Below are 15,876 nucleotides of genomic sequence, written 5' to 3'. Positions count from 1 at the left end.
CTGGACCAGACTGTGCCATCAACAACCAACAGTTCTGTTACCCACATAACTAGTCAAAACTGGGTGTTGAGAGATAATTAGAGGGTTAGCTGCTCATGGCACTTTGGATCATCCAAAAAGAAAAGAAAAGTAAAAGAACTATCTCCATCCATGTCTTAGAGGAACTTTTAAGATGGTGGAGGGACAAGACAGGCAGATACTTTTGAAACCATCAATTACCAATAAAACAAAGTACCATGAGAATGGTCTCAGTTCTTTGATAACATTTGTTCATTTGGAGAACCATTATTAGTTTGCAAGATAAGAAGACATACTGAAACAAACAGAAAAATTAAAGACTGACTCAAGTTCCTTCAATTTTCCTTCACTGGGACTCAACATAATCTTGTATTTCTTCAACTAATCTCTCATGATTGCTTGAGTTCTTACCACAAATATCACCTTTCTCCCACTTTTTTTCTCACAGCACACTAGTCTTTTCTTTCATTGCCTTTTTCACAATTAGTAATTATATATTGGATCCCACATTTCCTGTGACTATTTTTGACCTCTCTCCCCATGGATGGTAATCTGGAAGGCAGGGATCAGCTTTGTCTCATTCAGCACTGCGTCCCCAGAGGTCAGGGCTGTGCCTTGAATCGGAGGGAATTAACAAGCATCTGTGGGTGAAGTGAGGGACTGAACAAAGAATCACTTCAGAAATGTGGTCTCTCCTCCACTCCCAGAGGGAAGTGTGGAATCCATGCATCTGCCAGGCACCTCGGGCTCCCCTTCGGATACAGCTGGTAAAGAATTCACCCGCAATGCAGGAGACCTGGGTTCGATCCCTGGGTTGGGAAGATCCCGCAGAGAAGGGAATGGCTTCCCACTCCAGTATTCTGGCCTGGAGAATTCCATGGACTGTGTAGCACACGGGGTCGCAGAGCCAGATGCGACTGAGTGGTTTTCCCTGTGCTGAGACTTTGCCCACCTGTGGAAGAGCCTGTCATATCAGCCTGCCTCACAGCCCCACAGTGCTCCAATCAGTCCTCAAAGAGCAAACATGGGTGTTACACTGAGCTTTCTGTTGACCCGAAGATTGTGAGCTCCTTGAGGGTAAAACCTGCCCTCCCAGTTGGTGCGAAAACCATGTATTGACTGACACACACACTGCTGCTGCTAAGTCGTGTCAGTCGCGTCCGACTCTGTGCGACCCCACAGATGGCAGCCCACCAGGCTCCCCCATCCCTGGGATTCTCCAGGCAAGAACACTGGAGTGGATTGCCTTTTCCTTCTCCAGTGCATGAAAGTGAAAATTGAAAGGGAAGTCGCTCAGTCGTGTCCGACTCTTTGTGACCCCATGGACCACAGCCTACCAGGCTCTTCCGTCATTAACTTACTCCCTACTTTTTAAACTTAATTTATCATAATAAGTAATTTCCACTTATTATTTATTGGAGGCTGCCCAGGTGGCGCTAGTGGTAAAGAACCCGCTTGCCAAAGCAGGAGACATAAGAGACATGGCTTTGATTCCTGGGACGGGAAGATTCCCCATAGGAGGAAGTGGCAACCAGTATTCTAGCCTGAGCAATCCCAGCAGACAGAGAAACCTAGTGGGGTTCCTATGGGGAACAAGAGAGTCAGACACAACTCTGCGGCTAAACAACAACAAGAAATAGCTAGCTATCTATATACGTATGTATACATAAAATATGTATATAATCTGAATCACTTTGCTATATACTTGAAAGTAACACAATGTTGTAAACCAACTATACTTCAATTAAGTAGTATCACTTCAATTAAAAGTAAATAAATCAGTGAACGCTTCCCAGGCAATTCCAGCGCAGTCAAGGCTGAGCATTCCTGAGAGTGGAGGAGTCATTACACGTTTGTGGAATGGGTGACCAAAGGGTACCGCAGTACTGCTTACCTGTGTGCTTTGCCTAGCCTTAATGAAGCCCTCTTAGGTGTGTTTTACGAGTCCCATTTTATAGCTGATGAAACTGGGTCTCAGTGAGGCTGCATCCGGCAGGCCACAGAGCCGACAGGCTGGCGAGGGTGTGAATGCAGTCCGCCAAGCATGCGCTCCCCAACCTTTGCTCTGGGCTCCCCGCCAGTGGAGGGATGTGGCGTGTGGGGTGCAGGGGAGAGGGGAGAAACGGGGGCCAGGGAGCCCATTAGGAAGTGCAGTCCTTTAGACACAAGACGAGAACACTGGGATTAAACAATTGCCTGGCCCACCTGTGAGCCAAAAAGACCAGCTGAGTGATGCCAATTTCCTGTCGTCTGAACCACAGAAGCAAGGCCAGTGTCTGCCCTGCTCCTCTGAGGATGCTGAATCCCCAGCATCCTTAGAAATGAAAACACAGCACCAGCACCAGCAGTTTCAGCAGCAGCAGCAGCAGCCACCCTTTACCAGATCAGCATCTCTCCCTCTCCAAGAATGTCTGGCTCTCATCACGCAAAAGGCATAAAACCTGTCAAATGTATTCTCCCTCAGGTCTTTTCAGAAGATCTATAATCTACAGTTTTATAGGTAGTGGATGTAAAAACATGGTTTAAAGATATAATCTTCAGCTTGACAAGGTGTCTTTTGAAAAGTAAATTAATGACAGAATGAAAAGCAATAAGGAGAGGCTTTTTTCTTTTTTTCTGCTTTGAGATAGAGGAAGATCTAAAGAGTTCAGCACTCAATGAATCTCTTCTGAACTAGATGCCTTTAGGGTGAAGAAAATGGACAGAGAGAAAGGGGAGGCTTCAAAAACCACGGTGCAGAAATGAGAAACAGCAGAGGAAGCCGCCGGGCGCCGTTTGAGGAAGGGCAAGTGATTCAGCTTGGCAGAAAGAGGCTTATCCTCTGTGAAGAAAATCAGGGAGGCTACCCCCTTGCTTGGGATATGGGTGAGCACTCTAGGGACCCCTGTACCTGGCCCTAGGCTGGGTGCTGGGGAACAGAAATGAATCAGACACAGTCCCAGCACTGGAAGAACATCTGGTCTGATGGAGGAGGCCTGTGAACAGGGCCTCAGGTCCCAAATCAGCAGGAAGCCCAACCTGGGGAGCAGTAAGACAGCCTGAATAGGACAGGAGACGATGGCCAGCAGAGGCTAAGAAGTGTGTGGGAGTTGACTCAGTCGGTAAAGAATCTGCTTGCAATGAAGGAGACCCAGGTTTGATCCCTGAGTCAGGAAGATGCCCTGGAGATGGCAATGACAACCCACTCCAGTATTCTTGCCTGGAGAATTCCATGGACAGAGAAGCTTGGTGGGCTACAGTCCATGGGGTCGCAAAGAGTCAGACATGATTGAGCAACTAACACTAGAAAAGCAAAGAAAGGTGAAGAAGCGTTGGACATCTCAGAGGAAAGAGCGTGTGCAGGGCTGAGAGGTGGCCAATTTCACGAGGGGGTGGAACATAGTTTCCGCTCAGCTTCTGGGGGTGGTCACTGGTCCTCCTCAGGCTGGGAAGAGCTGGGTTTGATGTTTTGGTTTGGTCATGGGGCCTTTCCTGATGGCAGCAGCTTGTGGTCCTAGGGAGATTTCCACAGACGGCCACTTTCCAGTCATGACCCTGCCCTCCTTGAGAGGCCCTGGAGCTTCAGTGCTCCCCAGACATCATATTAAAGCATAAGAATCTAAAGCTAGCTTCACAAGGTCTTCTCTGGTCTGATGCCACGGATCACACCATCTTTTCTCCCTTTGCAGACTTTGTGAGCCAACAGACTGAAACATCTGTTGTCCCTAACAGGACAACAAAGCCCTGAATGCTGAGCCCTCACCACTCTCTGATGTCATTTCCTTCCACTCACTCTTTCCACAGTCCTGCTGTTCCAGTCATGGGAGTCTTTTTGCTGTTCCTCATACATGTCCAGCTCTCTCAGGCCTCAGGACCTTTGCACCTGCTTTCTCCTGCTCCTGAAATGCTCATCCTCTAAAGGAGTTCATCCAAGACTCACTTTCTTGTTTCACTCCCCTCTCTGCTCAAATAATTCCCCTGTAAACACCTTACCCTCTTTTATTTTTTCTCATATGACACTCGTCACTACCTGAGATTATAGGTATTTTTCTTGGTGTGCCTCCCCTCATTAATATGAAAGCTTTTGCATGGCTGGACCCCCAGTATCTAGAATAGTATTTCTCCTTAGGAGAGGACTAAATCAATATTTGTTGGCTGAATGAACTACTGAATTGGCCAAAAAGTTTGTTCAGGTTTCTCCATAAGAGCTTATGGAAAATGCTGAACAAACTTTTTGGCTAACCTAATATTTCCAATTTAATCCCCTATATAGGCTTCGTGTCCCCTCCAGGTTTTTGTACATACTGCCTGAGCAGCCCTGCTGCCTACTGGCCCCCACCTTCTCCCAGCTCTTAACCACACTCTGCAGGCGAAGAATTAGCTGTCCGTTTACCCAGAAAGCCAACCCTGACCTCTTCTGCCCTCCTACACATCATCAGATCCTACTCCCTCACATAGCTCTGGATTCCAGAACTTTCCATACCCCATCACTGTAGCCAAGTTACACAGTGACATCTTGCAGGGCAGATGGGGACTGAGATTTACTTTTGAAGCCCCAGTATCTAGCACAGCTCTTGAACACCTAGGAGATTCCCAGTAAAAACTGGGATGCTGTTCTCCCTCTGGTCCCTCTGTGCTAGAGGCAAAGGCTCTGAAACAGCCTCTGCACATAGCATGTAGGAACTGGTGAGAGACAGCCCCATGGAAGACGTTTTCATAGTGCTCTCAGGTCCTACATCCTTCCTGGCACATCAGAGGGAAGCCCACAGCATACATTTAAGGGAGACCCTCACCTTTTCCACCTTAGTGAAGGGAGAATCATCAAACTGAACTAAAAATTATGCATTTGTAGCTTAGGGACTCCCCTCTCCTCTGGGAGAGATAAAGGAAAATATGTTTCCCTCCTATATTAACAGCTTAAAATGTGAGATAAATCCTCCCATCCTGTTTTTCACAAATGTACTTTGCTGTCCAATGGCATGATACATGTCTGATGGATCTATTTATCCATTCTATTTCTTTAGAGATAGCAGCTAAGAAGTTTTATCTATTATTTGTCTCTCTCCCCCACCCTTCCCATTTTCCTAACCAGCACATGGAGCAGGCAGTTGATGGATGGATGGTGTTTGGGATAAAAGGGACCAGAATCAGATAGTTTTCAGGATCTGAACAAACTGGCTTATTAACAAGGAGGCCCCTTTGGCGGGAGGTGGTGGAGGAAGGAGGAATGGGTACCAGACAATGGCCAGTGATGGATGAAGGAGCACCTGGGGTTACAAGGTGTAGACACGAGATAACTGCGGGCCGCAGCCTCCGATAATGGGAGTGTCCAGGCTCCGATGCAGCCTCCTGCACAGAGGTGAATGTCAGACCAGCCACTTGCTTTCCTTTGACAGTCCTCCAAGAATTCCCTGCTGTAAAAGCAAGTCCCATTTCCTCTCCTCTTCCATTCTGTAAAATGCAATCTTCACGCTCAACCAGGGAGAGCCGCTAGGCAGAGTGCAATCGAGCAGATGTCAGGCAGGGTTGGTTTCGCAACCAAGCAGGGGAAGGCAGTTGAGCATCGCTGTGGACCCAGCACTCTGGGGTGAGAGCAGTCCCTTTGCACGTGCCATGTCATTCAAGCCTCATGCTTGTGCCGTGGGGATTACTGACCCTATATTCTGATGAGGACACAGGCACAGAGGGGATAAGGGAATCATCTAGGCTGCTCAGCTAGGAAACGGTGGTGTGGGGTCTGACCTCTCTGTCTGTCTGCCTCAAAGTCTTCTATTAATAAATGACTCTGCTTCTCTAGTGGAGGAATGCCAGACCAGGGGCCTCTCTATCTCTTCTTTGAAAGTGGGCAGGTGGGTAGGCACCCACCCTACAATGAAACTGGACCTGCAGCAAGTTGGGGAGCCCTGCGGCAGCCACCCACAGACTGAGGCAGTTCCACCACTTTCAAGCTGTGTGGTCTTGGGCAAATCACCCAGACTCTCCGAGGCTCTGTCTCATCACTTGTCAAAGGCAGATAATAAATCCTTCCTCTTGTAGGCATGGAGAGGATTAAGCTGGATTAGGTATGTGAAAGTTCTTTGTAACTGGTGATGCCCTCTGCAAATATTAGTTATTATGCTGTTACATTTTCCCTTAATAACCCAGAGCTTGGGATATAAAAGCCTTCCATGTCCTTTATTAAGATATCTCCTAGGAGCTAAGCTATTTTATGTCTTTCTTGTTCTTGTGTGTTACAGTGGGTTTAGTACTGAAATGTACTAAACCAGTTTAAAGCAGTCTGAAATGACTTTTTTTTTTAAAAGAAAACCAAACACACAAACTATAGTTCTTGCTGATGTTTTGAAAATCCCCAGAAGCAGTGATGTCAAGTATACTATGGAGTGCTGACTGTCCCAGGTACTCTCCTGAGTATGGTTAATTCACATCCTCCCGAACCCTAGGAGGACATTGCTGTGACTATCCCCATCATCTAGACGAGCAAACGAGGCACAGAGGGGCACGGAACTTGTGTAAGGCCACAGAGCTAGGAAATCACAGAGCCAGGCAAGGATACAGAAGCAGCAGCCTGGCACCAGGGCACACACTTCTCAGCACAGCCTCACGCCGTCCCTGTTTGCCTGTTTCCAGCTCTGCCCAAGAGGTCGTGGTGCTCCCCCAACCCCCAGCCCCCGCCAAGGAATCGCAGCAAACTCACCCTTGAGTTTCTGAACCCCTCCTCCCTCAGCATTGGAATTAACAGTCCAGAAAGACAACTCAAAGAGGAAGACACCAAATAGAAACATCGGATTTCCTGGCAGCATCCTATAAACAGGGATTCTCAGAGGTGTCAAGCGTACTATTCTGCGTGCTGCTGTTAGGGTTGAGGTGGTCATACCAGGTTCGGTACTAATCCACAAAGGAGAAAATGAGGTGAAGAGAGGGTGCTGGAAGATTTTTTTCTGAGTTTTTCTTTATTCCTCTCCTACCTCTGCTGCACACTGGGCAGGCTTTTTAACCCTCTTGAGTTTTGGTTTCTTTCTCTCTCTATATATATATGTGCTTCTCAGGTTTACCTCACCAATGATGACAGTTTTCAGCTCTCTTCCTCTGTAAAGTCTCCCTGGAGATTTCCAGTGGTCCCCAGTATGTGCCTCGAAGTCCCCTAACAAGGATTGTGCTTTCAGCCTTACCTGCATCAGCAATTTTTCTGCCTCTTTTGTTTTACTCTTCTTCCACGGAGCTGTCCACCAAGCTGGCTGAAGGCACCTCCCTGTCAGTGCTGGGTGGTCGCCACTATCTCAAGGTTGCAGTACCCCAAGTTTTATGATGCCACCATCACGTACCACCGATCCACTAAAGAGTGGATCTGGCCTGGGATGGTTCTGCCCTTGGCCCTACTCACATTCCTTCTCATCAATTCATGCAGCAATGACTTATCGTTGCCTGTTGTGCCAGGCCCTGTACTGGGTACTTGGGACACGTGAGTGCAGTAAATAGACACTATCTCTGCTTCAGGGACATGATATTTCAGAAAGAATAGGAGACAGCAAACAAACTATAATACAGTATCTGCAGAGCCTGGAAACACTGGCAAATGGACAGCTGTCATTAAGGACATCTTCAACCTGTAAAACAAAATATGTCCAACAAGATGCTAATTACAAAGGTCCCCAGGGAGACCTGGCCAAGTGTCCTGAGGGCTTTCTGCTCCAGCCCCACTCTTTCCAGTGGGATTTTTGTATATGTGCTTGGGAGCAGACCAGAGCCCTCTCCTTTAAAACAAAGATGCCATTTTCCTCTGGATTCTCTGCCAGCAGATGCTCTTCTCCTGGCCTCAGCATCTACGTTGATTTTCATAGTCAGTCCATTCGTGGCAAGGATCATGTTTCCCTTTGAAGCTTTCCCTACATGTCACCTGCTGACTGTATTAATATCTACCCCATCAAATTCAAATAAAGATGAAACAAGATGATGCAGGTTAAAAGATTTCATAAACAGAGAAGTGCTCTATAATTGGCAGCTATTATTATTACTACTATTGTGAAAATAATTATAATACTTACTATTCCCACAGAAGTTAAATTATTACCCCAAGGTCACAGAGGAAGTGTAGACACAGAACTCCCTGTCTTGACATCAAGCACATGGCCAAGCCCCCAGCATTTCAGAGATTCACACTCTGAGATGCAAAACCCACCCACCCCCAGGTATCCTGGGCTATGATCAAGCATCCAGGACCACTGCCAGGTTACACACTGCCTGGCCCCAGGCCCCACGGATGCTGCAGCTCCTTCACGAGGATGCTGGTGTGAGCTACAGTTGCCAAGGTTTTCCAAAAGCACAGTCTGCATTTATTTTAATTCTTACACTCTGTTTCAACCTCCTCCTAAATGCATTTGTTTGCAAAAAGAGCCACGAGGGGAAGTTCAGCCCACAAATAAGAATATAATTATTACACAGTTTAGCTGTGCCTGGGCGTCACCCGGGTATTCACCAGTGTTCTACAATTCAATTGTCTCTCCTTCAAGACTGTATTTAATAGGATAAACAATTTCTGCTAAATGCAATAAACGTGAACCTGCGCTGTCATCTCCATAATCAACTCAAATTTCCCATTAGAAGCGGTGGCTGTGATTGAGATTCAGAATTTAATTTGGCAGTGCTGCCTTCCACGTGCCTGTATCAGCTTCATGGGAGCCTGCCATCAACCCAAGACAGAAACTCTCTTCCCCGTCTCTGGGGAATCTTAAAAGAAGATAGATTATAACACAAGAAAATTATACAGCCTCGGTATAATGAAAGAGATAAAACATTATTGGATTAGCCTGTTGAAATAACAGCAGACGGCAAAGCAATAATATTAAGCCAAACAAGGGCCTGGACCCGTCAGTTCAATTGCAGGGGACACGAGGATGCAGAAGGCAGACAGAATGGACGTGCTTGCTGCAGCAAGCCCTGAGCAGCAAAGGATTGGCTTCTTCTACATTGTTCTACTGACTCAATTCCAGAGAGCTAGGCGGCGTGATTGGTGGGTGCTGGGGACCTGTGCTCTGGTGTCATGGACATGTTATGGTCTTGGGTCCAAGCACCTAGCCCAGCGGCAAACTTACAGCAGATCACGTGGCTGAAAACCAATCGGCTGAAAAAACACAGGATGAACCCATTCACCTTCAATCAACTGTTTTGTTTTTCCCCCACCAATCTGATTTCAACAAATTCACATGATGTTATGCAATCCAACAGGAAGTGCCTGAGAGCAAAGAAAATATTAACGGGTGTTCTAATGAGATGGAATGAGAGAGAACAACAGAGCTTAAATGATCACTTGACTCAGTCTAAAAAATAAAAATATTTTGGTGCTTACTAACCTAAAGATCAACTGTACTCTTATTCTCATCTTTAAGTACTTCCCTTCCCAAAGGAGATTTTCACAAAAGCATGAGTGAGCAAACTACAGCGTACAGACGCACAGAGGCTTACACTGCCCATCACTCCACAGCCATCAGCTTGAGCATCTCCTGATGTGTTTTCTCTTCGAAACACCACAACCTCTCTTTTTTTCCTTCTTTTCAAACTGTCTCTCATTCAGTGATGAATTTCCCTTGTTCTTGTCTCTTGTTCAGCATCTTCTCTGGGTACCCACTTATGTCACAACAACTCAGATCTGCCCCAGAACAAACACTTACTTCCCGTGCTCAGCATCAAAAGGAGCTGAGGAACATGGATCCATGCTCTTTGCGATGCAGTGGGTGGGGATTTGTCAATCACTCACACACACACACAGCACCTTCTTCTATATTTCATAAAAAATTCTTTGTTAATCCAGTGTCCAATATGGAGAGGAGAGGAGCATCACTGTTAAGAGTTTAAAACTCTGGAGCCTGAGTGCCCAGGTTTGCAATCCAGCTCCCCCACTCCCTAACTGTATAACCTTGGAAAAGTAAGTAACTGAACTCTTCTAAGCTGGCTCTCCTGCTATCTGCTGCTGCTGCTGCTAAGTCGCTTCAGTTGTGTCCGACTCTGTGCGACCCCATAGACGGCAGCCCACCAGGCTCCCCCGTCCCTGGGATTCTCCAGGCAAGAACACTGGCGTGGGTTGCCATTTCCTTCTCCAATGCATGAAAGTGAAAAGTGAAAGTGAAGTCACTCAGTCGTTTCTGACTCTGTGACCCCGTGGACTACCGCCCACCAGGCTCTTCTGTCTATGGGATTTTCCAGGCAAGAGTGCTAGAGTGGGTCGCCATTGCCTTCTCTGTCCTGCTGTTTAATAGGGATAATAAAGTATCCACCTTATAAGGTCTTGAGGATGGAACGAATGGATAAATGCACTGAGCACCATGGCTGGCACATACTAATCATTCAGTTAACCTGAATTGTCCACTGACATGATGAATGAGACAATACGTCCTCAGGATAGGAACAGTTTAATATCTATTCAAGGATCCATCATTGGGAACCTACTCTGTGCAGGTCACTGGTGGATAGTGGGACTTTCACATAGACAACTTCCAACACAATCCTGGCTGGTAGTAAATGTAAGTAAAATAAAATTGCTGAGATGAGCAAAGTGAAGATTATCAGGATGGTTAAGCCCTTCAGGAGGCCCTAATTACTGTTTAACTTATTATTTGTTCAAATCGATGTGTACTTGACAAATAATATCTTTATTTTAAACATTCTGAATGGCACAGCCCTCCACCCGTGGGCCAGCTCCAGATGGGAGCAGGCGTGGGGCTGAGCTGGCTTGATTTCTAAGGGCTCAGCACGTATGCTGTGTGCAGCCCACAGGAGAATCACCTGCCAAATGCTTTTCCTTCCTTAACAGTTAAGTGTTTCTGAAGCAGGGCCCAAGCAGGGGTTGCCCCCATTTCCAGGACGTGGATTGGTGCACTGCCTTTGTCTTGTTTTATGTCCTCCAGAACACGGAGACCAGTTTGACCAGCAATTCCACTTCCCATCGATGGGGACATCTATAAGAAAGAAGGTCAATGAGTGTTAATTAGCCTTTATTATACACGAGTGCCCTACAGGAGGGGTGAGGTGTATGACCCCTAGGGCACTGGGAATCTGAATCTCTGATCTCCCCACTCCAGTCCACTGTCCTTCCCTCAGGCCACTGACTCACTATGCTCCTTTTAACCACAGGGCCCTTGCACATGCTGTTCTCCTGGCCCCAAATACTCTTCTCTCCTCTGTTCCTCTGGTCAATCCTATTCATCCTCGAGATCTGAGTTTAAGTGTTATTTCTGCAGGGAAACCTTTCCTGATTCCTAACTCCCCATCAATATTTCATATTTTAAGCTCTCAGAGCATTTTGTAGCACTTAGAGTCAAAACAGATGATTCAAACATTGGTCTTTCTAAAGAGCAATCTCCATGGTGAGAGGAATTATATCTGATGCCCCCCACCCCGAATGAACTCCAGCACCTAAACTGGCACATAGGAATTCCTGAGTCCATATTAGTGGAATAAATGGTTTCTAGCTTAGACACTTCCAAGGTATACATGCTACATAGTTGAGGTCTTCTCAGCATATCAAATGGGAGCTCTGTTACCCACCAGCGGTCGTTGTGTGCTTTCAATGAAGTGATAACACTGTGCTCACCCCTCCCTGACATTTGCCTTTCCCTTTAGGATTTCTGGTTGTTGATGAGACTGGAAAATAGTCAATTAGATTCACCATGATGGATATGCACATGGCTGAGCCTCTAACTTGCACTGTAGTTCTGGGTACATGATTTAATATCTCTGGGCCTCACCACTGGTAACACGAGATACCAGCAGAAGGAGACTTCCAAGGTCTCCTCCAACTAGTGGAAATCCTGTGATTTTTGTCATTATACTCTTACTGGACAGATCACTGTCAGGGGTCTGGTTGAGATATAGCAGGAGAGGGGGTGAAGACACCCCTGAACCCTTCACTGGGGAGGAGGGCAGAGCAGGCACCAAGAGCAAAGGCAACAGAGACAGGCTCGCTGGACATGAAACTGGGTCCCCATATCTACTATGTGGGCAAGTTAGTTAGGCACCCACTGAACCTCAGATTCTTCATCTATAAAATGGGGGTATTGGCAGTATCTACTTCATGAGGTTGAGAGGATGAAAGGATTTAATATATGTGAAATAAAAATTAACTATATATTTTTCTCTAAAACAAATATTTATTTTGCTCTTTCAATGGGTTAGGCATCCTTCCAAGAGCTTTTTATGTCTCAAGAGAGACTCAAGACAACTCTTTGAGATAGTTAACACATTATTGACCAGGGGATTTTTGCAGAAACTAACACATGTGACATTAATATTGCATATGTGTACATGCATGCATGCTCAGTCATTCAGTCATGTCTGACCCGATGGACTGTAGCCCACCAGGCTCCTCTGTCCAAGGGATTATCCAGGCAAGAATACTGGAGTAGGTTGCCATTTCCTCCTTCAGGGGAGCTTCCTGACCCAGGGATCAAACCCATGTCTCTTGTGTCTCCTGCGCTGCAGGCAGATTCTTTACCACTGAGCCATCAGGGAAGCATTAATATTGGGTTGACCAAAAAGTTTGTTCAGATTGTTCCATATGTTCTTATAGAAAAATGTGAAAGAACTCTGCGGTCAAGCCAATACATCTCTGGTCAATGATGTGTTAATATCATCATCTCCATTTTAAAAATGAGGAAATCAAGGCAAAAAGAGGTCAAGTAATTTGCTATTAAATGATGAGATGGAATGTGAATCCATGCTGAGTTAAAGCCCTCACACCAAGTTGTCTGCTACCAAATGGTGTGTGTGTGTGTGTGTGTGTGTGTGTGTGTGTGTGTTCAATTGCTCTGTCATAGCTGACTGTTAGTGACCCTGGGGACTAGGCAAGAATACTAGAGTGCGCTGCCATTTCCTCTTCCAGGAAATCTTCCTAGTGGAGAATTTAATACATGTTTGGTGTTTTTATTGGATACACTATTTCCTTTTTCGGTATCACCAAAAATTCACAGAAAGGAAAAGAAACAGGTGGGGGTGGGGAATAGGCGGTGTTAAGAACTCTTAGATGATAAACTGGCTAAAGAATGGTAATCCAGTCTTTCAGTTGTTAATTCAACAGCAGTCACTGTGTGGGAACCTGAGGACTCAGAGATATAAATGGGACACGATCCCTACTCACAGACAGGGGAGGGAGACACACATAACCCAAAATAGAATGTGTTAAGAGCTATAATAAACACATTTGAAGTCCTATGGGATCCCACAGTATAAATTAATCCTACTTGGATTAGAATACTTTTTACAGAAGAAAGGGCATCTGTGTTGGATTTTGAGGGTTGAATAGGAGTTCACTACATTTGAAAAAAAAAAAAAAAGAAACGATAAACATTCCAGAATGATTTGAAGAGATGACTTGCAGCTGCCATGCATGAGCAGTCTTGTAACATGGAGTACTCTCAGTTGTGAAAACACAAAATCAGGAGTCAAGATGGATCTCAAGGGCTTCCCTGCGGGTCCAGTGATTAAGAATCCACCTGCCAATGCAGGGGACATGGGTTCAAGCCTTGGTCGGTCCAGTAAGCTCCCACATGCAGCAAGGCAACTAAGCCCAGGTACCACAACTACTGAGCCCGAGTTCCACAGCCCAAGTGCCGCAACTACTTAGCCTGGATGTTGCAACTACTGAAGCCCACTCTTCGCTAGAGCCCATGCTCCACAAGAAAAGAAGCTATCACAATGAGAAGCCCGCACACCGCAATGAAGAACAAACCCAGCTCCTCGCAACTAGAGAAAGCTTGCACTCACATCAGTGAAGACCTAGTGCAGCCAAAACATTAGACAAATAAAGCTTAAAAAAAAGAGATGGATCTCAAGTTTCATAGTGTCCAGGTCCCTAGTCCATGCCTTGACTTTGCTCTTACTCTTTCAAATTATTTTCTGGACTTCCCTAGACTTCCCTTTCCCAACCCATTCTCACAGACTCCTTACTTTTCCGATGTGTGACCTCACAGGCTGAGCCTTGGAATCCAGCGGGACAGATGCAGTCACAGCGTGTTCCTGAGAAGACAAGGCAGAGAAAACGTGAATCACACCATGTGAAGCAAAGAGCTCCTGGAGTTCAACCCTCCCTCCACTTCACAGCTTTTCCATTAGGTTAAAATAGGACAAACGTTTAACTGAAGGGTTGAAATAAGAAGGTTCAGTGCCAAGAATACCCACTCCTTTCTTGAAGGTCCTTTGCTCATGAAAGGGTGTTTATTCCGCCACAGAAAATGATGTAGAGCTACTGAGAAAAGTTACCCATTAGCTGACCTTTGACCTAGACTTATGGATTTTGGGGGCCAGAAAATACATTACTGAGGTCACTGGGGCCAGTGGTCATTGGTGCTCAATTGCACATCACATAATTTCCTAGTCTCTGCTTGAACACCTCTAGTGATGGGGAACTCACTACTCTTGGACGTCTCATGCTACCTTGGGCTTCCCTTGTGGCTCAGCTGGCAAAGAATCCGCCTGCAATGCGGGAGACCTGGGTTCAGTCCCTGGGTTGGGAAGATCCCCTGGAGAAAGTAAAGGCTACCCACTCCAGTATTGTGGCTTGGAGAATTCTATGGACTGTATGTATAATCCATGGGGTCACAAAGAGTGGGACACGACTGAGCGACTTTCACTTTCTTTCACTTTTCACTTTTATGTTCCCTTTGGCCAGTTCTGACATTTTAGAAATTATTCTTTACGTTAATCTGTCACATGTCACCCTGGAGCTTCTCTTACATCAACCACATGAACTCTTTTTACAGGACTGTCCTTTACAGGCCAGGCCCTTTCAGCCTCTGGCTTCCTTTTCTCCCTCACCTCCAAAGTAGACCCTCCAGGGAGTTCCAGTCTCTAGGTCCAAATTACACACAAGGCAAGGGGGATTTCAGCAACCCTAGATCAAAATTTGGAGCAGGTGAATGGATCCTACACTTCCTGCTGAAGTGATCCTCACTTATAGGTCCTGTTTCTGAAGGAGAACTCTCCATCCTTAGGCTGTCACTTATGCCTGCTTTGCTCATCTCCACCCCCTCTGAGAAGCTAGACACACACCCATCCATCTCAGCTGAGCAGGTGGAGGTGGGATCTTTCTCCCCGAGAAGGGATCTCCTCTCATATCCCCTCTGTTGAGCTCACTCTATCCACATGAGTTCTGCCGGTTGGCTCCCTAGGCTGGGATCTGCCGTACCCAGGTGCTCTTGGCACCCTGTTTCGGCATTATGCTGGACCAGACCCTCCCTTAGCCCATCAAAACAAGAGCAGACGACCCCAGGCCCCAGTCCTGCCCATGTTTGCTCTGCCCACTTCGGTGACCCCGGATGTGACCCTCAAGTTAGCAATGAAGTTCTTGCGGCCCATCCATGCTGCCACCTCCCCATCCTCCAATTGTCTCACCATGTATTAGTCAGGCTATGCAGGAGGGGTTTCCCCTGCTCTGCCCAGGGAGGGCCTTTTGTCTGACCAAGACAGAGTCCCAGAGTCCCTCCCCACTCCCTGTTAAAGGCCATAGCATCTCCGCTCATCCTGCCTTCAGTCAGATGTTTTCCCTGTGGCTAGAACCTAGGTATCCTGACAGTCCAAGCAGCCTCTTCTAGCTGCCTGCATTCTGACTTCCAGGTCCTAACACTGGTACATTTCAACGTAACCTTGGGTCAAGTCTAGCTCTCCTGTTAGTCTAAAAGCTCGGCAAAATCATGGATTCTGTCTGCCAGTGAATTCAGCTGTGGAACAGTTGCCCAACTCTCACTGTACACTGAATTATCTGGTAGGCGTTTTAAAAGGCCAGTTCCAGTGATTTGCTTTCACTGTTTTGGGCTGAGTCCCAGGGCTCTTTGTCTGTGAAAAGCTCCCTGGGTGATTCTCACATGCACCTTGACAGGAGCATCGTGCACCTTG

At 46.5% G+C, this 15,876-nt stretch overlaps 1 protein-coding gene across 1 annotated transcript in view; it reads right to left on the bottom strand.

The window, feature by feature from the left end:
- Positions 1-10,794: 10,794 nt before the first annotated feature.
- Positions 10,795-15,876, bottom strand: part of C8B (complement C8 beta chain) — a 44,632-nt gene continuing 39,550 nt past the window's right edge. The window contains exons 11-12 of the mRNA XM_052637932.1: positions 13,933-14,001; positions 10,795-10,946 (exon numbers count right to left, since the gene is read on the bottom strand). Coding sequence (XP_052493892.1) covers positions 10,795-10,946; positions 13,933-14,001 — 221 coding nt within the window. The remainder of the gene's footprint in view (positions 10,947-13,932; positions 14,002-15,876) is intronic.

Source organism: Budorcas taxicolor, chromosome 3 (assembly GCF_023091745.1).
Source record: "Budorcas taxicolor isolate Tak-1 chromosome 3, Takin1.1, whole genome shotgun sequence".
Taxonomy (NCBI): Eukaryota; Metazoa; Chordata; class Mammalia; order Artiodactyla; family Bovidae; genus Budorcas; species Budorcas taxicolor.
Note: the sequence above shows the minus strand (reverse complement) of the source record. Positions and strands in the feature narration are given on the sequence as shown.